This window comes from Trachypithecus francoisi, unplaced genomic scaffold, assembly GCF_009764315.1.
Source record: "Trachypithecus francoisi isolate TF-2019V2 unplaced genomic scaffold, Tfra_2.0 Lachesis_group4, whole genome shotgun sequence".
NCBI classification, from domain to species: Eukaryota; Metazoa; Chordata; class Mammalia; order Primates; family Cercopithecidae; genus Trachypithecus; species Trachypithecus francoisi.
Window position 1 is genome coordinate 138,711,083 of NW_022681469.1, and position 26,512 is coordinate 138,737,594.

Below are 26,512 nucleotides of genomic sequence, written 5' to 3' on the forward strand. Positions count from 1 at the left end.
ACAAAAATAAGCAATGGGGAAAGGAGTCCCTATTTAATATATAGTGCCGGGAAAACTGGCTAGCCATGTGCAGAAACCAGAAACTAGGCCCCTTCCTTATACCTTATACAAAAATTAACTCAAGATGGATTAAAGACTTTTTTTTTTTTTTGAGACGGAGTCTCGCTCTGTCGCCCAGGCTGGAGTGCAGTGGCCGGATCTCAGCTCACTGCAAGCTCCGCCTCCCGGGTTTATGCCATTCTCCTGCCTCAGCCTCCCGAGTAGCTGGGACTACAGGCGCCCGCCACCTCGCCCGGCTAGTTTTTTGTATTTTTTAGTAGAGACGGGGTTTCACCGGGCTAGCCAGGATGGTCTCGATCTCCTGACCTCGTGATCTGCCCGTCTCGCCCTCCCAAAGTGCTGGGATTACAGGCTTGAGCCACCACGCCCGGCCAAGATGGATTAAAGACTTAAACATAAAACCTAAAACCATGAAAACCCTAGAAGAAAACCTAGACAACAGCATTCAGGACATAGGCATGGACAAAGACTTCATGACTAAAACACCAAAAGCAACTGTAACAAAAGCCAAAATTGACAAATGGGATCTAATTAAACAAAAGAGCTTCTGCTCAGCATAAGAAACTATCAGAGTGAACAGGCGACCTATAGAATGGGAGAAAATTTTTGCAATCTATCCATCTGACAAAGGTCTAATATCCAGAATCTACAAGAAATTTACAAGAAAAAAAACAACCCCATAAAAGGTGGGCAAAGGATATGAACAGACACTTCTCAAAAGAAGACATTTATGTGGCCAACAAACATGGAAAAAAAAAGCTCATCATCACTGGTCATTAGAGAAATGCAAATAAAAACCACAACGAGACACCATCTCATGCCAGTTCGAACGGCAATCATTAAAAAGTCAGGAAACAACAAATGCTAGAGAGGATGTAGAGAAATAGGAACACTTTTACACTGTTGATGGAAGTGTAAATTAGTTCAACCATTGTGGAAGACAGTGTGGCGATTCCTCAAGGATCTAGAACCAGAAATACCATTTGACCCAGCAATCTCATTACCGGGTATATATACACTCAAAGGATTATAAATCATTCTACTATAAAGACACAGGCACATGTACGTTTACTGCAGCACTATTTACAACAGCAAAGACTTGGAACCAACCCAAATTCCCATCAATGATAGGCTGGATAAAGAAAATGTAGCATATATACACCATGGAATACTATGGAGCCATAAAAAAGAATAAGTTCATGTCCTTTGCAGGTACATGGATGAAGCTGGAAACCATCATCCTGAGCAAATTAACACAGGAACAGAAAACCAAACACTGCATGTTCTCACTCATAAGTGGGAGATGAACAATGAAAACACATGGACACAGGGAGGGGAACATCATACACTGGGGCCTGCCAAGGGGTCGGGGGAAAGGGGAGGGAGAGCATTAGGACAAATACCTAATGCATGTGGGGCTTAAAACCTAGATGACGGGTTGATAGGTGCTGCAAAACACCATGGCACATGTATACCTACATAATAAACCTGCATGTTCAGCATATGTATCCCTTAAAGTAAAATAAAACTTAAAGTAAAATAAAAATTTTTTAAAAGAAATTAAAAAAAAGAATGAAATTACTTACTTCACAGGTTGCAGGTTCTCATGAAGAACGAAATATGGATACAGTTTCTGGCATATATCAGATTTTTTTATATTATGGATTTAAATTATGTAATGTCCCATTTTGCACTGTTACTTGAGTTTTTTTTAAGCGAACATTATCTATTTACAACAACCTATGATAATGTTATTCTTATCACAATTCCGTGAGTAGACATCTCTCTCCCACTAAAAGATTAAACTTCCAGTGGGAATGATAGCTCACACCTGCAATCCCAGCTACTCAGGAGACTGAAGTGGGAGGATCACTTGAGGCCAGGATTTCAAGACCAGCCTGGGAAACAGCAGGACTCCATCTCTACAAAAAAATTTTTAAAACTTAACCAGGCATGATAGCAAGCACCTGAAGTCCCAGTTACTCAGGAGGCTAAGGTGGGAGAATAGCTTGAACCCAGGAGTTCAAGGCTGCAGTGAGTCGTGATCATGCCATTGCACTCCAGCCTGAGTGACAGAACGAGGTCAACTCTATTTAAAAAAAAAAGATTAAACTTATACTCACTTAAACTCATTAGATGGAGGTTTCAGAAACTTTAGTTTTTAAAACTCAAGTTGTGAATGTTACAGGTACATCACGACATGGCTCCCTGCTCCATGGAAGACCCTCACAGCGCACAGGCCTGGCCATCCACTTCATCGCTGTGACCTGGGTTCTTTGCTTTGCCTCTTAGGACTGGAAGGGGCTTCAATGGGTCCCACCCATGACCTGATGTAGCTTAAAGGGGGGTGACGGGGTGTTTGTAGCTGAAGAAAAATAAGTTTTGTGTTTGTTGTTGAGGGGAGCAAAGGCCCACAGCCTGACACCTGTTCCCTGAGGAGGCATAAAAGAAACCTGGGGAAAGCAGAATGGTTGGTATCAGTGCACAAACTACAGGCCTACCCATCACACCGCTAAGCAGTAAGTGAGGAACAGGGAATGACAACAGGTGGCTGGCCCCAGCAGGGATGGGATGCCCTATGAAGACTCCAAGTCAACCTTAAAAAAGTGGGTGTGGGGACCAGGAAGCTTATCCTCGGCACATGCATGCCACCTATGTGAATAGGAGGAAATAAAAAAAAATAGCAAGGATAGCAAGTGGGGACGCTGGGATGGGGTGGGCCTGTCCCTCCGTCCCTCCGTCTCTCCCTCCCTCCTGTGCAGCCATGTTGCCCTGGGAGAACTGAGAACTGCAGAGTCTGAGAGTTCTCTTTCTCCTGTGATTAAAGGTTATGGAGAATTAAATCATAAACCTTTCATCTCTGTGAGGCATGGTTCATCACCATACACGGGGAGGTGCTACCCACTGTGTCACTTTGTCTAATTTGAGTTTATTAGACCCTGGGCTGGCAAAGCCCAGGAAACTCACATGACAGATGCTATGTGAATGTATGTTAGCTATCACTGTGCATTTAGTTGACTGGACTTTTCTTAGGGAAACTGAAGGCAGATTTAATCTTTAGGAAAAAAGAGAATTCACCAAGATAATGTTTGAGTATTCCCTTGAAAACTGAGAGGCTGGCCATCTACAATAGGAACCCCAAGAGTATCTATGGCTTTGTTTATAAAATAGGTGAGGACATCAGATGCTTGGGCTTCTCTCTCAGGAAGCAGTGTGAACAGGGCTCACCAACACCAGAGGGAGATTTCTGCAGAACAGCTGGGAGAACCTCACAAACAGAATGAGGGGAGCAAGGATGGTGTGCTCAGCTCATTCCTAGGGCAGGAGAAGGAACATGCCTCACATCCCAAAGGTGATCTCAACACTCCCTCAAGGATGCGGGGTCTTTCCTGCAACAGCTTTGATTGGCTTGGGTGAAGCCGCCCACCACTACCCACCAAGGCCATTACCTGCTTTCCCTTCACCACATGCTTGGGTACTGGCACTCTGACCTCCAGGTCAGTATAGTCCTGTGACCAGGTGTAGTTCTCTCGGACAGCACCATTGTAACTGTCGGGATTTTTCTGGAACTGCTCCTGAATCCTGAAAAAGAATAAAAAAGGTAAGATCCCAGCCAGCCATGCCTGAGCAGACGACCCCATAGGCAGCCCAGCCACATGCCACTCCTACATCCTGGAGATGTGACCAACTCAAGTTTCATCTCAAGCTCACTTGCTCTGGCATCTGCAAACCCCTCCTCTTTTCGGGTGATTTCCTTTCTGACCCTCCTACATGATACCCCTGGAAATCACATGACAAGGGAAAAGCTACAGAAAAGAAACCTCAGTGCAGCACCCTATAGTTTAGGAAAAGTATCTGGGACCACAGTCAAAAGTATAGCTGGTGCTGCTGGCCTTCAGAGTACTGAGATCCAGGCCTGTTAATTAACCAGAGGGCCTTTATTAATAAAATTCTTAGGCTCATGAGTCCTTGGTTTCTTATAAACCGCTTGGCAAGGCCTATCTTTAAAAAAAGGAAAAAAAAAAAAGAGGCCAGGTGTGGTGACTCATGCCTGTAATCCCAGCACTTTGGGAGGCCAAGGGTGGGTGAATCACCTGAGGTCCGGAGTTCGAAACCAGCCTAGCCAACATGGTGAAACCCTGTCTCTACTAAAAATACAAAAATTAGCTGAGCATGGGAGCACATGCCTGTAATCCCAGCTACTTGGAAGGCTTAGGGAGGAGAATTGCTTGAACCTGAGAGGCAGAGGTTGCAGGTTGCAGTGAGCTAAGATTGCACCATTGCACTCCAGCCTGGGCAACAAGAGCGAAACTCCATCTCAAAAAAAAAAAAAAAAGGCAAAACTATTTTATCCTGCAGCTGCTAAACTTCAATCCTAATCCAACCCCTAGCCTCTATTTTCTCCTAGTAAATAAATCAAAGCTAAAAGGACTGCATTAAAATTATATACATCATTTGTAAGACATAAGTAAAACGTTTAATGAGATAGTCTAAAAAACTCAATCAAGCAAATTGTATTGTATAGGCCTGTTATAAACACAGCACAGATACAGATAAACCTACCAAGAAGCTGATGTTAAAAATAAAATATATTTTCCATAAAATGTAACAATGCTAATAATATAAACACTATGTAAGTTTAGACTCACAAGTCCATTATAGTGAACTGAAGATCTAAATTACAGACAAAAGTCTAGTCATGGAGGAGGCAGCAGCTATGAACACAGAACATTCCAACAGTAGGTGCAGCTCAGTCAACTTCTCCAGGGCCTGCTCAGAGACAAGCAGAAAAAATCTGGCAGGGAGACAGCCACATGGGCTCGTAAACAATGTGTGTACTATGATCCTGTTCATACAGGAAAACACAAAACTACACGTATCTACATCTATGTATCTTACACACGCAAGACAAGGGTTGGGAAGGGGTGGTCCAAGAGCGCAGGCTTTCTCTGGCCAGAGTTCTAAGACAAGAACATATTTACCTACCGTGGGTATGCTCTGCACACTGTCTATGCATGAAGCTGGGCCTCCACCACAGCCTCAGTCCTCTGGGCTTGGCAACTGGTGGCTGTTAAGAACTGAATTGGGTCCCCTTGCTATGTTGGAATCTTAATCCCCAGGACCTCAGAATGTGACCTTAATAAAAACAGGGTCTTTACACAGGTGATGCAGTTACAACAAGGTCATTAGGGTAGGCCCTAATCCACTATGACTGATGTCCTTAAAAGGGGGACTTTGGAGAGACGATGTGAAGGCCATGTGGAGACAATGGAGTGATGTGCCTATAGGCCAAGGAACGCCAAGGACTGCAGGACACCATCCAAAGCTTGAAGAGGAGAGGAAATATCTTCCCCTAAGGCCTTCAGAGGGAACATGGCCCTGCTGACACCTTGATCTCAGACTTCCCTTCTAGGAACTCTGAGAGAATCAACATTTGTTTAAGCCACCCATTTTGTGGTACGTTATTGTGGTAGCATGAACAAACACAGTGGCTAAGGAAACTAATTTCAATCAGAGGTGATATTCAAAATTCAGCACTGAATATTGGCAGGACTAGACACCAACCACTAACTTCCAGACACTCAGAAGAGATGTCAGCCTTAAACTACTCACACAGGTGGGCCACTGTGGGACAGAGAAATGACATATGGAAACCAGGAGTCACATAGGATTCCTGGCTGAACGACATGAGAAACAGGGTGTGGGGAAGGAAACTAAAGAATGTTCAGTATGTTGAAAACGGGCAGCAAAAGAAAGATTTAGATGCAACCAATAAACACATTTTCAAAGACTATTTAGTGATACGGAGGAAGCTTTCAATATACCATAAAACTGAAAAGGGGATATTGTTACTTTTAAGTATGGAATGACTTTAATTTCTAAGAAGAAACATAATATACACACGTGTGTACACATATATGAAAAAGACTGAAAAGAAGCACATTAAATCTTTGTGGTTATCTCTGATAGTAGAGTAACAAGGAATCTGACTTTCTTCTTTGTACCTAGGTATTATCCAAACTCCCTAGAATATGTAGACATTTTTATAACCAAGAGAAAAATGGTTCTCTTTAAAAAATGCTAACAGGAGACAGTGATGCACCCTGCAGCCCCTATATCCAGGTGCGGTCCCAGGGCCACAGCAGCAGCACTAGCCTGACCCTTGGAGCAGAGTACGAAGGAGTCAGACACAGAGAGGGGGACTCACCCAGCCCCCAAGTTTCCACAGGATCCTTCTAGGTGAGCACTGACAGCAGCTTTAAGACTCACATCTGACATAAATATGCTTGAACATGTAGAGAATATTTCCAAAAGAACAATAGGATAGCAGCAGCTATTTTTATGGCTGGAAACTGTAGACTTCTTTTCATTGACACTTTTGTACATACATTACCATTTGAAAAAAGTCAAAATTATGAAAACATACAAATAAAATACCCCCCCCCCACACACACACACACAAAATAAAGACCAACATGGCCCCAGCACTTGGCAGAGATCAGGGAGTAAACATGAAGACTCCTCAAAAGTTGGGGGGCAAAAATGGCTCTCTCAAGAAAGGAGAATGAGTATAATGCCGGGGGATATCCTTGGGGATGCTGCCGCCAGCAACAGTGCAGTCACTCAGCTTATATCACCAGTGATGTCCACATGGGTTCTGCCTCCTCCAGGGCAAATGGCAGTCAGTCTCTGCCTTGGAGTGAGGGGGGACATCTGTCACCCTTGCCACTACACACTGCAGTAAAGCTGTATGCTTTTGGAGAGGGCTCTGGTCACACAGAACCTGCCTCACCCCATCCTCCTGCCATGTCCTCAGCAGCCCTGGCCTGGCTTCTCTTGCATGGAACCTGCAGATTCCCTCCACAGGAAGCAGGAGAATCACTCCTTAAACAGCCCTTGCAAGTTGTTGGGTGCTTTTTATAGTGCTCTGAATGCACATTCTATTTAAATAAGGTTGATTATTTCCAGCCAACAGTATGTAAAAATAAGCGTCCTGTCAAGTGCAGGTGTCTCTGGCCCCCACTGTGCCACTGTTGGTCACCCCTGCAGCTGCAGGCCTGGGCACACGGTAGGAGGCAGGGGAGGGAGCATCCATGCTTCAGCACCAAGGGTGGGAGTAGGAAAGTGAGTCAGCAGTCAGGTTGAAGATTATGGAGTAGGTCTCCCTGCAGCTCCCACTCCTGTTGAGCTGGGATAACAAGGTTCTAAATGTGTTAAAGGAAAAACACAGAACAGGCTCTGTTGCCTGTTGGGTGCTGTGGGTAGCAGGGCCCTCTGTCTCCTTGGGGATAGGCCAGACCCTTCCTGGCAAACTGCAGGCCTAGGTGCTGCTGAGTGTGGCAAGCCAGGCACCAGGGTCACCTGCACAGGGAGAGCTGGCAGCACTGTCACCAGGAGTCATTGTCATGCAGGCAAGCAGTTCTTGACTGAGTAGGTCAGGTTTCTGACCAGGTTTCTGAGACTCACTGTCAGGAACCTGACCTACCCAATCCGCCTGTTTGAGTGCTGCCACTAGAAACCAAAAGGTCCTCTCTCCTTCCCTTTTTTTTTTTTGAGACGGAGTCTCGTTCTGTCGTCCAGGCTGGTGTGCAATGCCACAATCTCGGCTCACTGCAACCTTTGCCTCCCAGGTTCACGCAATCCTCCTGCCTCAGTCTCCAGAGTAGCTGGGATTACGGGTGCGCACCACCACTCCCAGCTAATTTTTGTATTTTAGTACAGATGGGGTTTACCATGTTGGCCAGGCTGGTCTCGAATTCCTAACCTCAAGTGATCCGCCTGCCTCAGCCTCCCATAGTGCTGGGATTACAGGCGTGGGCCACCGTGCCCAGCCTCCTCCCATTTGTTTTTAAAAAACACAGGATTAGGCTAGGCTCACACTTGTAACTTCAGCACTTTGGGAGGCCAAAACAGGAGGATTACTTGAGGCCACGAGTCTGAGACCAGCCTGGGCAATATAAGAAGACGCATCCTACAAAACAATTTAAAATTAGCCACACATATGGTGCACACCTGTAGTGTCAGTCACTTGAGGGGTTGAGGTGGGAGAATGGATTGAGCCCAGGAGTCCAAGGTTATAGTGAGCTATGATTGTGCCACTGCACTCCAGCCTGGATGACAGAATGAGACCCTGTCTCTAAAACGAAACAAAAAACAAAACAGGATCAGACAATCCTGATTTTCCAAAAGCTAGTGGCAAATATGTAAAATGAAGAGTAAAAGGAGGTCAAAGACCTAACCTAAAGAGTTTTGTCTAGGAAGCTAGAGCCCCAAACCTGTAATAGATTTATAATTCAACCAGATAAGGACTGACCTCAAGCTCTTCTCCAGAGAGAGAATGCTTACGATAGGCATTGACTGCCTGACTAAAGGTGAGGTTTGGCTCCCCAAGTCACAGCCAGTGATTCCAAAGCGGAGGTGTTTGCACAGAAATGTCAAGCTTGCTGCTCCCCACTTCCCGCCCCCTGGGGCTCAGTGATTGAGGCCCGATTTGTCAACCCCCTCTCTGTCACCCCAAATACAGCTGTTCTTTCATGTCTCTTGCAATCAATCCTGTCTACCCTTTAAATGTTAACACTCTTAACTACATTGTCCTTAATTACATTGCACAAAAGCCACTACTCTGTGCAAAGATGACAACATCCCTGTCACCCTCGTCTCCTTCCATTATCCCAGGTGAGAGTTGTCATCACACCTCAACACCTGTTGACCTCACTGTCCCCTCAGGAGAGGTCCCACAACATTTGGGTGCAATGTACATATATGTGTGCTAGGGTCTGAAATGTTTGTGTTCCCCTAAAATGTGTATCTTGAAATCCTAACCCCGAAGGTGATGGCAGTAGGAGGTGGGGCCTTTAGGAAGTGATTAGGTCATGAGGGTGGAGCCTCTGAGTGGGATTAGTGCCCTTATATGGAGGTCTCAAAGAGCTTCCTCATCCCTTCTACCATGGGAGAGCACCACATGAAAACAGAGATCCATGAATCAGGAAGCAGGGCCTCCCCAGACATTGAATCTACTGGTGCCTTATCTTGGACTTCCAGCCTCCAGAATTGTGAGACATAAATTTTTGTGGTCTACAAGCCACCCAGGCTATGGTATTTTGTTATAGTAGCCCAAATGGACTAAGCCAGCACGTGTATGTGTGCATAGTACATATGTGTGGTATATGTGCAGTGCACTGCATGATAAAGGTATGTGTGCACTATATGTGTGTGGGGGTACATGTGTGTGCATACAATGTGTGTGTGCCACATGCATGTGTTTGGTATATGTGTACCTGCACGTGCATATAGGCATGTGTAATGTGTGTGCAGTCTGTATGTGTGATGCATGTGTGCGGTACACATGTGCATGCAATGTATGTGGTGTGTGTGTGGTGCTTGTGGGCATGCAGTATGTGTCTGCTATGTGCATGTGTGTGGTATGCATGTATGCATGCAGTGTGCATATGTGTGCATAAGGTATAGTATGGGTGTGGTATGGGCATGCAGTATATATGTGTGTGATGTACGTGCCATAGGTGTGAGGCAACCAGCAGACATGGCTCACTCTCTCCCTTGAAATTCTCACCTGTCTCTTACCAATTTTCTTCTCATCTCACTGACCCGGCACATCTCACACCAGGATGGGAGCCATGGCTGCCTCTCTTCTCAGTCTCTTCGCATGCCACTGTGACTACATTATTCTCAACAACGTCGTATGGCTCCCTATGGCCTAAGAGACAAGGCCAGGGCCTCAGCAAGGCACTCAAGGTAGCCCATGATTGAGTGTCATGATTCCTTCCTCCCTTTTTCCTCCTGCTCCCACAAATGAATACTCCTCCTCATCTGTCAACTCTTCCCTGCCTATGCTCAGTCTCAACTCAAGATTCCTTCCACCTGATGGAAATACGGTCAATTTTCTTCTGGGTTTCTTCATTTTCAAAGCTTTATAAAATAAGCATTATTATAAAAATGACCCATCCTTGAGGCCCACTGCCCTGCTTCTGAAGCCTAAAACTCATGGTCGGCCAGGCCCACTTTCTACTTCTCTGTTGTATCTTCCTAGGAGTGTTCACTCCCAAGAGCTTGTCCACTCATGCGGATTTCAGTGCTCAAAAATGACTCAATGCCTGGACCCCAGCCCTAGGCCCCCAGCTGCCAGGTCTGCCCCAACTCCAGCGACCCAGACGTAGACTGGGCCTTGGTCTTGACTTCTGCAGCCTTCAACCTTCTCACTTATGAAGAGACAGGCTGGAGCCAGTCACCACTCCCAGGCTTCTGCACAGACAAGCAACTCATACTAACCAGCCTTCCTGCAACTCTTGCCAGATTCATCTGTCTAGAGGGCGGTGCCTCCCTGCCTGCTGCCCAGCTCCCACTGAGGGTCCCCTACCCACCAGGCTCCTTTCGTTGCTGTGCATGCATTACTTCTAAGTTCATGCTTCTTTACTAGCAGGGACGTGACCCCCCCCCGCCCCCCGCCATCAGGCCAACTGTGGATAACATGCCACCTCAGCCAGCCGCACAAAAGGCTTGGTGACAATGTAGCAGCCACCCCGGGCCACGGGCTCTGGTCTCAAGTATGTCCTACAAATCAATGTCTCCAAGCCAGTCCTACAGCAGTCAAGCAGTTTCCATGCTCTGTGTGTCCGTGGTGTCCAACCTGAGGTCAAGCCCAGCTTCCCTGCACACCAACCAGGGACTAGGTCACTCAGCCTCTCTGTGCCTTGGTCCCCTGACCTATAAAATGGGAAGACTAACAGCATCTCTCCCAAAAGGTGAGGAACAAACCATTTAAAATGACTAAAACAAGGTATCGTGACACTCAGTACTGCTTTCTTACTCAGTCCTTTCCCTTTAGAAAGTCTTTGGCTATGGAAAGATAGCTCACTGAGCAGCTTTTATGACTATGGGATGATTCTTGAACCCTCTGAGACATTTGGAGAGATAAGTTATGCCTCTTATAATTCTACAGATTTTATCTGTAAGGTGCTTTTTCTAAAAATCTAGTGTCAACAATTTTATCGACACCTGATTTATTACCTCTTTAGCATCTACCACACATTGGTCTTCCAATGATGGTAGCTGCCTACTTCAAAGACAATGTTAACTCACCAACAGGAGAGCCAGAGTTCCTAGAGATGTGGCTAGTCCCCAACCTGGGGCCAGAACACACAGGGTTATCCTAGCTGTCTTCCTTACAGCAAGTGGGGAACTGTCAAAGACCAGGAGGGTCATGCTGAAAGGACACATCAATCAATTTCAGAAGGCTCCCTGCTGGCCACAGATGGGACAATCATAAATAAATAAATGAAGTCCACAATGGACTAAAGCACATAGTATATTAAAAATCTATGAGTTCAGCCGGGTGCAGTGGCTCACACCTGTAATCCCAGCACTCTGGGAGGTGGAGGTGGGCGGATCACTAGGTCAGGAGATCGAGACCACGTTGAAACCCCATCTCTACTAAAAGTACAAAAAATTAGCTGGGTGTGGTGGCGCGTGCCTGTAGTTCCAGCTACTCAGGAGGCTGAGGCCAGGAGAATGGCGTGAACCCAGGAGGCGGAGCTTGCAGTGAGCCGAGATGGCGCCACTGCACTCCAGCCTGGGCGACAGAGTGAGACTCTGTCTCAAAAAAAAAAAAAAAATTCCATGAGTTCATAAAACAAAATCTCCAGGGGTCACCTTTAGTGATCAGAGAACAGCTCAACCTGAAAAGTCATCAATAAAATGGTTCCATAGGAACTGTAATTTCAGAAAGGCCATGCCCCTAAATAAGAATTCCAGATAATAAGCAGAGGTAAAACAGAATGAGAACATCACTATCTTGCACCATCTTCTGTAATGAAGGCAATGAGTCTGGCAACTTTCATTCATTCCTGGTGAGCACCAAGTGAAAAGCTGAGGAGGAATCTGTGACAGAAGGATCCAGAACACCCCAAATATCTGTAACACACATGCTATGTATCCCCTGAAAGGACCTGCCTATTGGGTACCACTGCCCCCAACACGGGACCTCGATTACATTCCAACCTACAGGTCTGAATACCACTTCACAGTAAAGATGAGGGGCAGAGAAGCACGGCCATCAAAACCAGGAGCACACAGTCAGCCAGATCTAGAATCAGTGAAATTATACAAGGCTAAGTTCTAAGTTTTTTGGACAAATATATGGCATGGGACAAAAAATGAGAAGGGGAACTACTCTAAATTAAGAATCATAAGATCTATCAACCAAATTCAATGTTTGGACCTTTGCTGGGATGCTAATTTGAAGAAAAAAAAATTTTTGAGACAATCAGGAAAATCAGTAAATACTGATTGGGTATTAGATGATTTTAAGGAATTATAAATTTGTAAGATAAGATAATTCTGTTAAATTTAAGTCCTTATTTCTTGTTGAAGTATTTACGGGTGAAATTACATGATGTCTGGGATTTGTTCCACCAAAAATAAAACCAAAAGTCTGAGGGTAGGGAGAAAGATGAAACAACAACCATGACATGTTACTAAGTGATGAAGCAGGGTGAAAGTTTCGTGGGCATTCATTATGCTATTCCCTCCTTTTTGTGTACTTCTGAAAATCTAAAGAGTCTGTCTTGGCTATGCATCTAGGAGTAGAACTTCTAGGTCAAAGGATATATACATGTTCAACTTTAAGAGATAATGCCAAACTGTTTTCCAGAGGGATTGCCCCAATTTACTCTCACCAGCAAAGTGGGTCATGCTACAGAACTACAGGATCCATGCTTTGTACTGTCAGACTTTATAAAATCTTGCCAATTACATATACATAAAAATAGTTCTCAGTATAGTTTTAACTCACATTTCTCTGCTTATTAATGGGGCTGAACAGCTCTTCATATACTTATTGGTCATATATGTCTCATCACCTGTGAAATCCCAGTTCACGTCTTTCACGACTTTTGTTTGTAATTTCTTTGATTTGTAGAAGTTCTTTATATATTTGGATAAGAATTATTTGTTGGTGTATAGTGTACAAATACTTTCTGGTTATAAGTTGTCTTCATACTTTAAAGATGTCTATCTAGTCAACACAAATTCTTCATTTTAATATAGTCAAATGCACCAATCTTTTTTAACATTAACATTTTTATATACTCAGAACTCCTGCCTTCCTTAAAGTCTAAAAGAGAGTTACATCAATTTTCTACTCATATTTTTTTTTATTCTCTACTTGTTATTACCCCCTTTCCTTTTTTTCTTTCTTTTCCTTTTTTTTTTTTTGAGACAGAGACTTGCTCTGTCACCCAGGCTGGAATGCAGTGGCACGATCTTGGCTCACTGCAACCTCCGCCTCCTGGGTTCAAGCAATTGTCCTGCCTCAGCCTCCCAAGTAGCTGGGATTACAGGTGTGTGCCACCATGCCCGGCTAATTTTTCTATTTTTAGTAGAGACGGGATTTCACCATGTTGGTCAGGCTGGTCTCAAATGCCTGAACTCGTGATCCGCCCGCCTTGGCCTCCCAAAGTGCTGGGATTACAGGCATGAGCCACCATGCCTGCCAATATCATTCCATCTTTGTTTCTTTGTAAATTCTCTTTTCTTCTCTTAATAAGTTGTACCAGAAGTTTGTCTATGTTGATGTTTTTTTCTTTCAAAGAACCAATTTTTGCCTTTTGCTGATCTTCTCTATTTGCCATTTAAAGTCCAGCTGAGGAACACAGAGAGAGACCCCAGGGACTACCCTGTCACTGACCTGATTCTGGCCAGTGTGGGGGCCACAGGGGCTGGGGCAGCCCCACTGACACTGTTTGATTAGTCAGGAAGGCTCACTTTAATAAAAAATTCTTATAAGAAGTATATTTGAAAATGTGTTTTACATTTTAAAATGAACTTTGTGGCTACAGTTAAAAAAAACTAGATGATTCTATATTTACTGAAAAAAATAAGGCAAGATACTCGGAATCACTGATAATATGCCCACTAATACTCTGATAGGTTTAAATGCATATTTAGGGAATACTTTTGACAATCTGTGTCAGATGGTCAGCCAACATTAACAAAAATCAGTATATTTACTATAAAACTATTTTAACCTACTAAAAATGGAAGTTTGTACAGTGAGTTTTTTCTTAAATTGTGTTATTTTAATGTGGGAAAGAGGCTTCCTAATTTTTTAGCAGTATTTAAGTGTGAAATACATATTTTAAAACAAAGTTAGATAATCTACTCCATAAATATGTCAATATACGAATTCTGAACTGAGCTGGGTGCAGAGGCTTGCGCCTGCAATCCCAGCTACTCGGGAAGCTGAGGCAGGAGGAATGCTGGATGGCAGGAGTTCGAGATCAGCCAAAGAAACATAGTGAGACACCCCCATCCCTTAAAAGAAAAAATTCAGAATTATATATGTATCTTACTTTAGTCTTCACTCAATTTTATTTTCCTGTTCATTCAAAATCAGAAAAATTAAGACCAGCTTTACCATTTAAATTCTCAAAAGACTTCCCATGTGAGAAAAAATTAGGCCAAAGAAAACCCCTAACACTCAAATCTACAGTACCTATAGTATCAAAAAGGATGCATACCAATGACACAATTATTTCTCAGAAATGTCCCTCTCAGAAGTAGAGAAAACAGGCCAGGCGTGGTGGCTCACGCCTGTAATCCCAGCACCTTAGAAGGCCAAGGCAGGCGGATCACAAGGTCAGGAGATCGAGACCACCCTGGCAAACACAGTGAAACTCCACCTCTATTAAAAATACACAAAAATTAGCCAGGCATGGTGGCGGGCGCCTGTAGTCCCAGCTTCTTGGGAGGCGAGGCAGGAGAATGGCGTGAACCCGGGAGGCGATGGAGCTTGCAGTGAGCGGAGATCGCGCCACTGCACTTCAGCCTGGGAGACGGAGCAAGACTCCGTCTCAAAAAAAAAAAGTAGAGAAAACATGGAAGCTTTCTAATTCATCCACGGCTTACACCCTAGATTCTGAATCCCTTTCCTCAAAATCATAGCCTTGTAGACACTGCACCAATCCTGGACTGTCCTCAACCAGTCCTAATTAAGATCCCCTACCCCACCCCACACCCAGTGCTAATACTGACCCCACCCTATACCGAGTGCTAATCCACATCCCACCCTCATATCAAGACAGTGCTAAGAGAAAGGGACCGTAGACTTTTATACACAGCTGGAGGATTTATTCCCCAGAACTATATTTTTTCAAAGGGTAGGTATAAAATCTTCTTAGCAGAGCAGAACAGAAGAAAATAGAATGAAATACACAAGATATACTGCACTGAAAAAGAGCAAGCTCTGTTTTGTGAAACTGCCACTATGCAGGCACGTGCATACCTGGGAGCCTTGTTAACATGTATTTCTCAGTATAACTACAGGTTGCAGCCAAAGTTTAAAAGCCACTGGCCATGAAAACCTATCACATTCATAGAAAAGGAGATAAGAACGGAAGTTCTTGCTGCACTTCGGTGAAGAGGAGGCCAGTGAGGGAATGATCTAACAGAGGGGCCCACAACAGCAATTACAAGCAGTGCATGAGGATGCCTAACTCAAAAATATACAGACAGCAGGAGGAGGAGTAGCAAGTGAGCACTGAGCAGTGAGGGGGATGGCCTGGGGGAAAGGAGGACATACCCATCATCATTGGAAGAAGGTGAAAAACTGGGGGCTCATAACCACAGCAACCACAGAAGTGAGGACACAGGATCCTGATGGCCAACAATTTGTCAGGGACACATCTACTCCATGACAAAGAACTCACCTATTAAAAGAGATTGCTAAATGCAGGTGACAGCTCATGTTTAGTTCCTATACACCCAGATAGAGAGGTAAAAAATAAAGAGGCACGTGTCACAGTGGGGTAGTAAACACACATCCATGTCCTGGCTTGGTCTGCTGACCGGGCCTAGAAAGGAGCCACATGCCCTCTGAGTGCCCAGATCTTGGTTTCTAAATACCATTCAATAAAGGGAATTGGGCTCCTTGGACAATTCCCTTGGACAATGGCTGATGCTAGGACTGAAATAGAGAAAATACAAGATGAACCCAGAGAATCCTGTAGTGCCAGAAAGTAAGGAAGTACTAAAATAAATAAATAAATAAATAAATAAATAATCATAAATAAAAAGGGGGAAGGGGGTGGGGGGGATGCAAAGATGTCGAAGGACTCAGAAGTCACAATGGCCAGAGCTGGAACAGTGTGGGGAGCAAAATAAATAATATAGTAGCAAAGAATAAAAGAATTACCTGTGAGTCCATATTGATATAAACAACTGAATAAATTATAATGAATGAATGAGGGAAGGGGACAAATCTTCCTAATGGAAGTCCAATTAAAAATGCAGAAGGAATGAGGGAAATAGGAAATTACCATTAAAACATGGTAATTGCCAAGAACCACGATGATGCTAACATCAGCAGGACCTTAAGGAAACAGGATATTTGCATAATCTCTAAGTCAGTATCTTCCCCCAAAATATTTATCTATTCCTTGTGGTGGTCTTAACATATGCTAAGAATTAAACAAATTCTTTGAAACTCCTCCATCCTCCTAGGAAGCGGGATTAATCCCCCACCCTTGAGTGGGGCTGGACTTAGTGGCTCTCATGAACAGAGTACAGAAAGGGGACAACCGTCACATGACAATGGAGAAATCTGGCCGACCAGCCTCAGTCACATGATCCAAGCAAACATCACAGTAATAACTCGTGTTAACATCATGTACCTCTGATGTGACATGATGAGAAGGACAAGACACCTCTGTGGTATTCCTCTCCAAATCCACAGCCTTAAGTCTAATTCTAAGAAAACACTACACAGACCCAAATTGGGAACATTCTACAACATACCTGGCCTCTTCAAAAGTGTGAAGGTCATGAAAATAAAAAAAAGATGGAAACTGCCACAGACCGAAGGTGATGAGAACATAACGTCTAAATGCAAGGTAACTCCTGGACCTAATTCTGGAACAGAAAACGGACACTAACTAGTGAGAAAACCAGAAAAATTGGGAAAAAAAGAAAAAAAAAAGAAAAGAAAAAACAAAGCCTGTGGTCATTATTATTAACTTGACACAGTCTTTTTTTTTTTTTTCCAATTTTTCTGGTTTTAGTTAGTTTTCACAAATATACCATGTCAATTAACATTCAAAGAGAGGGAAAGGGGAGGAGGTTTAAGTCTGCAGTTGTGACTATTCAGACCTTGGAGTTCAAGTCAGTCCATAGTTTGAATCCTGGGCTTCGGCTCATACTAGCTGTGTTATCCGAGCAAATTCCTCAGTCTCATTAAAGCCTCAATTTCCTCATCTATAAAATGGGAAACATAATGATCCCAATTCTTACGCTGTTGTAAGACTTAGAAGTTCTTACCCAGTCTTCATGCACGGGAGCTCTCTCTCCCTCACCAACATGAGGCTATTAGTAATACCTGAGTTAACAGTTTCCTTCCCTTGATACTGAATCACAGTCCTAAGCAAAAACGTTTAGCAACATATTCAACTCAAGATGATGGTATTTTTCTCTTTTTTTCTTCCCTTTCTTCCCATCTCCCATATCCCCCCAGTCCCACCAACTTTGAAAAGCAAATAAAAGCACTTTTCTCTGCATAATTTCCCTGCTGGCTGCCACTGTTCACAGCACTTGATATAGCAAATTCTGACAATGCTTTCCCATTTGATTTATCTAGAAGGTTGTTATTTACTGCTCCTGCTGTTTTGGGGGCGAAAATGTTAGTGGTCTACCAAGCGGACTTTCCAAAAATAACAAGATGTGTTTTCCCAACAGTCAGTATGTGGAGGGCACTGTCATGTTGGTTTCTTAGCTTTACTCATAGCATGGCAACACTGGATTTTTAGGGATTCTTAGACTAAACTACTCTGATATGACTAGTGAGTGAGGTAGTCTTCTGTTTTCTTGAAGATATTATATCCTGGGAGGACTTTCAGCACCAAGAACCACCCAATCTTCTAGGGAGAAATGAATCCCACATTGTCCAATTTTGCTCCCGCCAACAACAGCACCAATTTACTCTGCCTGGAGTATGGAAGCATCAGAAACCCTACATACAGCCCAGCCAAGGACTTGCCATATCTACCTGCCCTGCCCAGCCTCTGTCTAGTCTCCAGCCTCTCTGTGCCACCCTCGCAGCTAGGACTACCCACACTTGGATCCCAGGCTTCAGGTCAGGGCTCCATAGCTAGCCCACACATCAGAGCCAGCCCACCTGCCACTCAAAGAGTACTGGCCCAGGTACCCTTACTGTTGTAGGTCCCAGGGACACAGATGGGAACAACGTGGAACTTACAAACTTGGAGTACATCATAAGTGATTAAGTGGCCCTCAGAGCCTCTGGTCAACAGAGAAGGCTCCTGGGAAGAACTGGACATTCATACAGAACTCTGATAAATGGCAAGACAGAGCCAGCTATGAAGACCACGGAGATGAGCAGCCTAGAGAGCTTCCCACACAAAGTCCCTGATCCCCAGCCACAGCACTGGCTCAGGGCTCAGCTTTGCCTCCAACTCACTGTGCCCTTGGGCTCATATCTCCATTTTCACATTTATAAAATTTATAAAATGGGGGCACATGAGTACCTACCTCAAAGATGTTCCTGGGGTTAATGAGTGAATAGATACAACGCTCAGAACAGTGCATGGCTCAGAGTAAGTGTTAGCTGCAGTCGTCACTGTCACCATCATTAATGTTTTTACTGATATAGATTATTAATACAAATAATACTGTTATCATCAAAGAGGAGAAGCTATCTTAATAGCCAAGATTGGCATAGGGCTTTTTAAAACAGAGTTCAGAATTTAATTAAAAAGTGATTGCAACTCACTGCAAGGTTGGAACAGGGACCAATGTTATTTGGCTGTTTTAAAAGGTCAATGCACAGCTGCCACATGGAGAGTAGACTGCAGAATGCCAAAGGGAGTAGATCCAGAGGCTATTTGGGGGCACCAGCATGGAGATTGCAGGCAAGCCTGAGGGTGTAAGCACATGCAGGAGAGTATGCACCTGGGGAACCCAGGGCAGGGCCAAGGACACTCAGGCTGAACCACTTCAGCCCCAGGAGGGCTGAAGGTGGGCGGGACAAGTGACAAGATGGAGGCTCACCTCGCCTCATTCATCTTCTGTCTCAGCTCACTCATTCAATCACTTTCCTCTTACCCTCAAAGTCTTTACCAAAATTGAACTTCCTCCCTAACAAGAGGGGCAAACTCTCCCCTTTTCTTTATAGCACCTTCATACTTAACACCATGACATCAAACGACAACATATTCACATAGAAAGCAGGCATTTTCCTTACTGGTTTATTTTGTGCTTACTTACACAGCCAAGAGAGCCTACATGGCTGTCATGGGAGCCCTGCCTTCTAGAAAGAGAACAATCACATCCGACACAGTTTCTAACACACTCTGCATACAGGTGGGATGAGCTCTGAACACATTCAATATTAAAAAAAAACAAAACAGAACAGATAACAGGCACAATGAGACTGCACGCTAATCTTAAAGAAGACATTCCACACTTGTTACCTTTAAATTATCAGCTTTCCTAGTACATTAGAGATTCAAGTAGCCAAAGTCTGAGTTTTGTTTTCAATTTTACAAGAATTCTTTTTTTTCTTTTCTTTTCTTTTCTTTTTTTTTTTTTTTTTTTTTTTTGAGATGGGGTCTCGCTCTGTCACCCAAGCTGGAGTGCAGTGGCGTGATCTTGGCTTACTGCAACCTCCACCTCCCGGGTTCAAGCAATTCTCCTGCCTCAGTCTCCCGAATAGCTGGGATTACAGGCATGCATCATCACACCTAGCTAATTTTTGTATTTTTAGTAGAGATGGGGTTTCGCCATGTTCGCCAAGCTGGTCTCAAACTCCTGGCCTCAAGTGATCTGCCTGCCGCAGCCTCCTTCTAAGTGCTGGAATTACAGGCATGACCCACCACGCCCAGCCCAATTTTACAAGACTTCTAAGAGCTGGATGCTGTTTAGGCTGAGGTCCTTGACTGTCTGGGTGAAGACCTGGGGCCCGGCTGCTGCTCAGGATGGTGAAGAGGAGACCCCACCTCAGCTCAAGCCCCATCTTCAGTTCTCCTGGGGGGTGGTTTACTGTAAAGTCAGCCTTCTTTATGAGCACCAGCCTCCTCTCATTACACTCTGAAATGCCTGTGTGTGCAAGCAAAAATGTACAACTGGAATTCAAGAGTATAATCTATGAAATTCCCATAAAAGTGAGATGTCAGGTGTGTTCATCTAAGACTAATGCATTTGGATACCTCTCAGCTTCAAAAGAAGCTATCATGTGAAAAGGCTGGAGCTTTTTCTATGAGCAAAACCAGAAAGTTTGCTGTATTGAGAACAGAATTTCTGGAATGAGGAAGGCTCAGGCCGGCGCAAGGAGGGCTACAGATTCAGAGTCCCTATCCATCACTTTTACCTTCTCATCTCACTGCCTCCTATCACCTGTTCCTTGGCCTGTAAATCTAAAAAGAGAAATCCAGAAAAAGTAAAGCAGCCCCTCTGCCCCTCTTCTTTCTGAGAAAGCACCCAGATAAACACAAAGGTTTGCTCCCTCCAAGACTTGTCCACTCCACCCCAGGTGTCCCAGGCCTGGGGACAGGGGAAGGTGGATATAAAGAACAGAAAGCTTTTCTGGCTGGGAGACAGGGCCCAAACCCTGAGGAGCCTCACACAAGTGCAGCATTTATATACATTTACAAAGAGAAAACCTCAACAAACTCGAGTTCGTTATTTAATAGAATCTTGCAGTAAGTCCTTTTGGTAAGCAAAGAATTACTTTGACAGAGCAAAACTCCTCAACTAATTGAACACTTACGTAACACCCCAACTTTGACATTAATTAGCACACACCCACTATCAATAATGCTGAGTCCTGTGGGCCTGGGAGAAGCTCCCATTCCCCACTGTGAGACCCTGTGCCATCAGTATCACTTGGTCTCTTGGATCCCCAAGCTCTTCTTACCCACTGATACCTTGCCTCATGCCTCACTCTTCCTTAAAATCATCAAAGACAAGGACTCACAACTCTTCTTTCAACCACCTTCTGTTCAGGCTGCTGCCTTCTTCCTTTTATTCCCAGCGAAACATCTTGAGTCACTTTCTTCCCACCTTACCTTCCAATATGTCCCACTGTGAAATCTCTGCCAATCACAAGTGACTTCCAAGGTAACCAAACTTGCCTTTCTGAATTTCTGTCCATCTGATACCTCCACAACATCTGACATGCATGTCCCACCCTTGGACTACCCAGGCTCTCCCTCTCCTCCACCCCTCCACCCTAACCTGTTTTCACTCTCCTCCATCCCTTTGGTTTCCTTTGGCTGACCCTTCCTGCTGCCTGCCCCTTACACTCCAAAGAACACAGCACTATCTCTATATCTTCCACACATACACCCCTGAACTGCAACAGCTGCCTGGTATGTATCCTTTCTACATCCCCTACCTTGTCCACCCTGACTGCTGCCTGTTAACTTTCTGACAAATCTAAGCAAACACTCTTGAGTTAGATAAGTTGCCCTAATTTCTAAAGATAAGCCCCAATTCTTTAGCATGACTCAGGGTCTTGGCAGGACAGAGACATGCACAGTGTGGTCCCTGCCAGCCCCATCCCTGTTTACTCCCTTCCCCTAGGAACCCAGGAATATCAGCATCCCTTTAATGGTATCATTTATTTGCAAAGGTTATTCCCTCTGACCAGGTGCTTGCCTCTTCTCAACTGCTGACCTCCAAAGCCATCTGCCTTATAAGGTCTCTGCAGGTTTCTCCACATCCACAATGACTGTTTCTGGTCTTTTTCCTGTTTGTTCTGTTTTTGGAGGGGAGGAGGTGTGGGCTGTGTGTGTGCACACAGGTGTGCACAGTGGAAGGTGTATCTAGACAGAAATGAACACAACACAGTCACACACACTGCATGGAAATCCATTACAACAACTTTCAGCTGATGTAAAGTTCTATGAAGCAATGAGTTCTCTAATGAGAAAGTGAAAAACCAAGGCAAAGAGATTTCACGTGTCTGATTTGTTTAATGCAAGGTACATCTTTCAAGAATTCCAGATAAAGGAGAACCGAAACCAGTACTTAAGGACACAGACTCTGGAGTCAAAAATCCCTGCCCAGCCACCGGCTGGTAATAAGACCTTGGCTCTCCAAGCCTCCACTTTGTTCATCAGTAAAGTCAGGGAAACAACACTTCCATTGCAGAAGTACTGCAGAGCTCAGGTGAGACAACATATTAGCTGTATCTGACATTACTGCACACTTACCTATAGGTCTATGCTAGTCCAATCATTATCCCCAACTGACACATGAGGCTGGACTATTCAAGTCCTACAGACATCCTTAGCCAAGCCTGTGACCTCTGGGTGTCACAGCTCTCAGCGATAGAACATGTGCGTGGTCATACTCTCATGAAGACAAAATGGGCTTTCCTTGTGACCATCTTGGGGTCCTGGTCAGAGTGTTGCTGTTTTCATTACCTGAGACCCAGCTCAACTTGGAAGGCAATGGCCACCCCAGGGAGCAGTAAGTACAACAATCAGTGACAAAGCATCATGGGAGCATTCAAGTCAGCTAGCTGAAATCTCTGCAAACAGTACTTTTCCGTTCTCATTAGTTACAAGCTGCCAGGAAATTTTAGCTGTGAACAGAATGAAGACAGGCTGGAGAAACAGTCCTACTATTTATAAAGCCTTGGTGTTAGCCAATTTGATCCTCTTCTGCATATAAATGGGCCAAGATCCTCCAGGCACGCCTGCTCTGAGGGTAGCTGGATGGCTGGCAGGGATGCCCCAAAGACCTAGGCCCCAGGCTGGCCAACCAGGTCCTTCCAATGCCCAGGGTGTGATCATGCTTTGTTAGTTTACATCTGACATTTGGGTAGGGGGCTGTCTGCCTATCTCACTTCAAGCCATAATAGTCACTGTTTATTGCCTCCCTTAAAAAGTGTTTCAGAGGAGTATTTTTGACTAATGTGTAAATCAGCAATCCCCATACTATTACCCTTTTAACTGGCAGAACTAGATACTCCATCAAACATGATTATATGATTTGACTGAAAATCTAAAAAAAATAAGTAAATAAAACAATGCCTCAGAAATCCAGCTCAGTTTCTGGCAATGTTCATTACATTCATTTGAGAATTCTCTGTAGTGAATTACGCAAAAGTTTTTCGATAAGTACAGCCACAGTGAAACAAATGTCAGAAAGTCATCTCTCACAGACAGCATTTATTTGGGCTGCCAAGGAAAAGCAATTAGTTCTTGCCTTAGAAGAGCCTTAACCAAGAGATGCTTCACCATGAGGCCATTTCATTCCCTAGGGACAGGCCTGGTAGGAGAAGACGACCTGATACCTATCTGTTAACGCACTTATTGACGTCCCATCTCAACATGGGAAGGTCCGTGCAAGTCTGACAGCCACAACGTTCACCTGACAAAACCAGTCTCTCCAGAGGAAGACATTAAAAAGACTTGTTCAAGTGACGAGCCTGAGTAGCCTGCCCCAGGACAACAAACACTGTAACGAGGGTCTTCTGTAGAAAGTTTCTGTATATTTGCCATCTACTATGGTTTGAACGTGTCTCCTCCAAAATCCAGGTGTGGAAACTTAATGGCCAATGTGATGGTATTAAGAAGTGATTAGGTTATAAGGGCTCCTCCCTTATGACTAGATTAAGGTGTTTATTAAAAAGGATTCATGCAGCATCCAGCTCTCTTCCCCTTCTGTCCCTCTCACCATCTGAGGACACAGCATTCCACCCCTCCAAAGGATACAGCACAGGCGCCATCTTAGAAGCAGAGAGCAGCCTTCACCTGACAACTGAACCTGCCAGAGCCTTGATCTTGGATTTTCCAGCCTACAGAACTGTAAGAAAATAAAATTTTGTATAAACACATGCTCTCAGGTATTCTGTTACAGCAGCCCAAATGAACTGAAACACCATCCTTACATTAGCCATCCTCAAAGCCATGGATCTGAGGTGAAATCAAGTTCACATGGAAGACAAGAGACACACGACATCAATTAGAGGGGAATAAGGAAAAGGGACAGGCCATCAGCAAGGGGCACCTCTGCCTGGCCACACAGGGTTGCACGCAGAATTGACCACACCCTGGGAAATTGTCATCTCTGGGAAACGGAGGCTCCCAGAGGCTAAATGAATGGTCCATAGTCACATACCCTAAGTGGTTGAGCCAAATTCCAGCCTCACCCCTGTTCTTTAGGCTGTAATGCACCTGTCATGCCCTGCCTGCACCCACCACACTTGGTACCTGAACACAGGCTTCCCCACAGAGTATTCCGCTTCCTGATACTCACTGGCATGACTGTGGTCTACTCCCACGTGCCTTCAGCCTCCACTCTCCTTGGCCTTAATAGGCTTCTCTCATTTCCTTCGCTGCACGGCTGCCTGCCTGTCCCAATTTCAAGAGTCTAGCAGGCAGAAGGTGAAATTAATTCCTGGTCTGTGCAGCACACAGTGAACATGAACAGCAGCAAGTTCTCTAAGAGCCAAGGCAGCCTTTTCATCAGTCTGTCCGTGGTCACTCCTGAGGATGAGTGGCCCAAGTTGCCCCAAGAGGAGATGCAGAAAGGGACTACTGACCCAACCAGAGGCTTTCCACAGAGCCCCCAGAACACCTGCCCAAGGCGCTGGAGAGATAGTAAGTGTGATGTAATTCTATCTTACACTTAATTCACAAATGATGATGGTATACTTCTCAATGTTGCTGGCACTGAGACAAGCTTCTTCAGCTTCCTTGATCACCACCCAGAGCCACAGTTAATGTTAACATCAGGGTGAAAAAAAACTCCACTTAGATGTGGGAACTGTCTCCACAGTATGATTTAGTCTAAGCTGGGTGATACCTTCCTGAGTCGTTGTTCTGCATCAGTAGCCACAAGAACCTACCTCCAGAACCCTGCTCCAGCTCAGGCAGGAAGTTGGACATGGACCACCTGCAACCTCCACTCTCCCACTCCCACTTCAAAAGAATACAGAAAGAGAAAAAAAAAAAAACAAAACTACTTCATAGGTCTTGCTTCCTAAAGATGTGCTCATTTTGTTCAGAATATCAAGGGAAATCACGGTGATAGCGTGATTTAGTGCATATTGGACAAGCAAGGAAGGAAGAAGGTGCCCTGAGCTTCGGCAATGAGAAGAATGGTAGAACTCTTCCTAGAGAAAGGAGGTCAGGAAGCTGATGTGGTCCCCTGTAGATCTACAGAACATCAGGAAAACTAAACTCCAAATTAAACTAGGACCAAACACAGGGAGAGGCAGAGAGCATGGAACAGAGGTCAGAGGGAATCACAGATGTATGGCTTCAGGCTCTGGGAATGGATGAGCTCTCCAACGGAGAAAACTGCAGAAAGAAGAAAAGGGCTGATTATAGATATAATCTTGACAACACCCACGTTTAAGGGGTGGAAACAAGACAAGCCTAAGAAAGAAGCTGAAAGACTAATTATTGGGGAGGAAGAGAATCAGGAAGTACAGAAGCCAAACACATGCATTTCAAAGTAAAGCGACAGTTGATGGCATCAAATATCAGAGGAGATCAATAAAGGGAAACCTAAAGACAGACCACTCATTCTAACCCCAAGGAAGCTGTCCACACCTTGGGAGAGAGTCACTGTATTCATAAAGGCAGAAATCAAACTGCTGGTGTCAGCACAAGAGTAGAAGACAAGGACTGGGTGGAATTAAGGACAAAAAAGGAAGGCACAGGGCAAAATGAAAGGGAATAATGTGCTTGACAGGTAACAAAGCAGGATAAGATTACTGGATACAGGAGGCTTACTATGCAAAAAGGCAGAAGGAAAGGGGCAAAACCATATAAAAGTTTAGTGCAGAAAGTATAGTCCTTTCAACAAATGATGCTGGTGTAACCAGACATCCATACACACACACACACAAAAAAGGAACCTTCAGCCATACCTTGCATCATATACTAAGAATAACTCAAAAGGAATCATAGACCTAAGTATAAAACCTAAAACTTAGGTTTTTATACTTTTATATTATATAAAATATATATAAAGTTTTATATTATAAAACTTTTAATAGAAAACATAGGAGAAAATCTTTGTGACTTTGAGTTAGGCCAAGATTTCCTAGATACGACATCAAAAACACGATCCATAAAAAAACAAACTGATACACTGGACTTCATCAAAATGAAGAACTTCTGCTACTCAAAAGGCAATGTTAAGACAATGAAAAGACAATCCAAAGACTGGGAGAAAATATTTGCAAATTATATATCTGATAAATTACTCAGATCGAAAATATGCAGAGAGCTCTCAAAACTCAATAAGAAAAGAACCCAATTTTTTAAAACGGATAAAACATTTCAACTGACACTTCATCAAATAAAATATAAAGGGCAACATTACTGCTTATTATGGAACTGCAGATTCAAACTATAGTGAAATACCACAATGAAACCATAAGAATGTCCAATTTTTTATTTTTTAT

General features: G+C 44.2%; 1 protein-coding gene across 3 annotated transcripts in view; it reads right to left on the reverse strand.

Moving 5' to 3' along the window:
• Positions 1–26,512, reverse strand: part of NUDCD3 (NudC domain containing 3) — a 107,924-nt gene that overhangs the window by 39,838 nt on the left and 41,574 nt on the right. For all 3 annotated transcript variants that reach the window (XM_033194048.1, XM_033194050.1, XM_033194049.1), the window contains exon 3: positions 3,510–3,642. In XM_033194048.1, the coding sequence (XP_033049939.1) occupies positions 3,510–3,642 (133 nt within the window). The remainder of the gene's footprint in view (positions 1–3,509; positions 3,643–26,512) is intronic.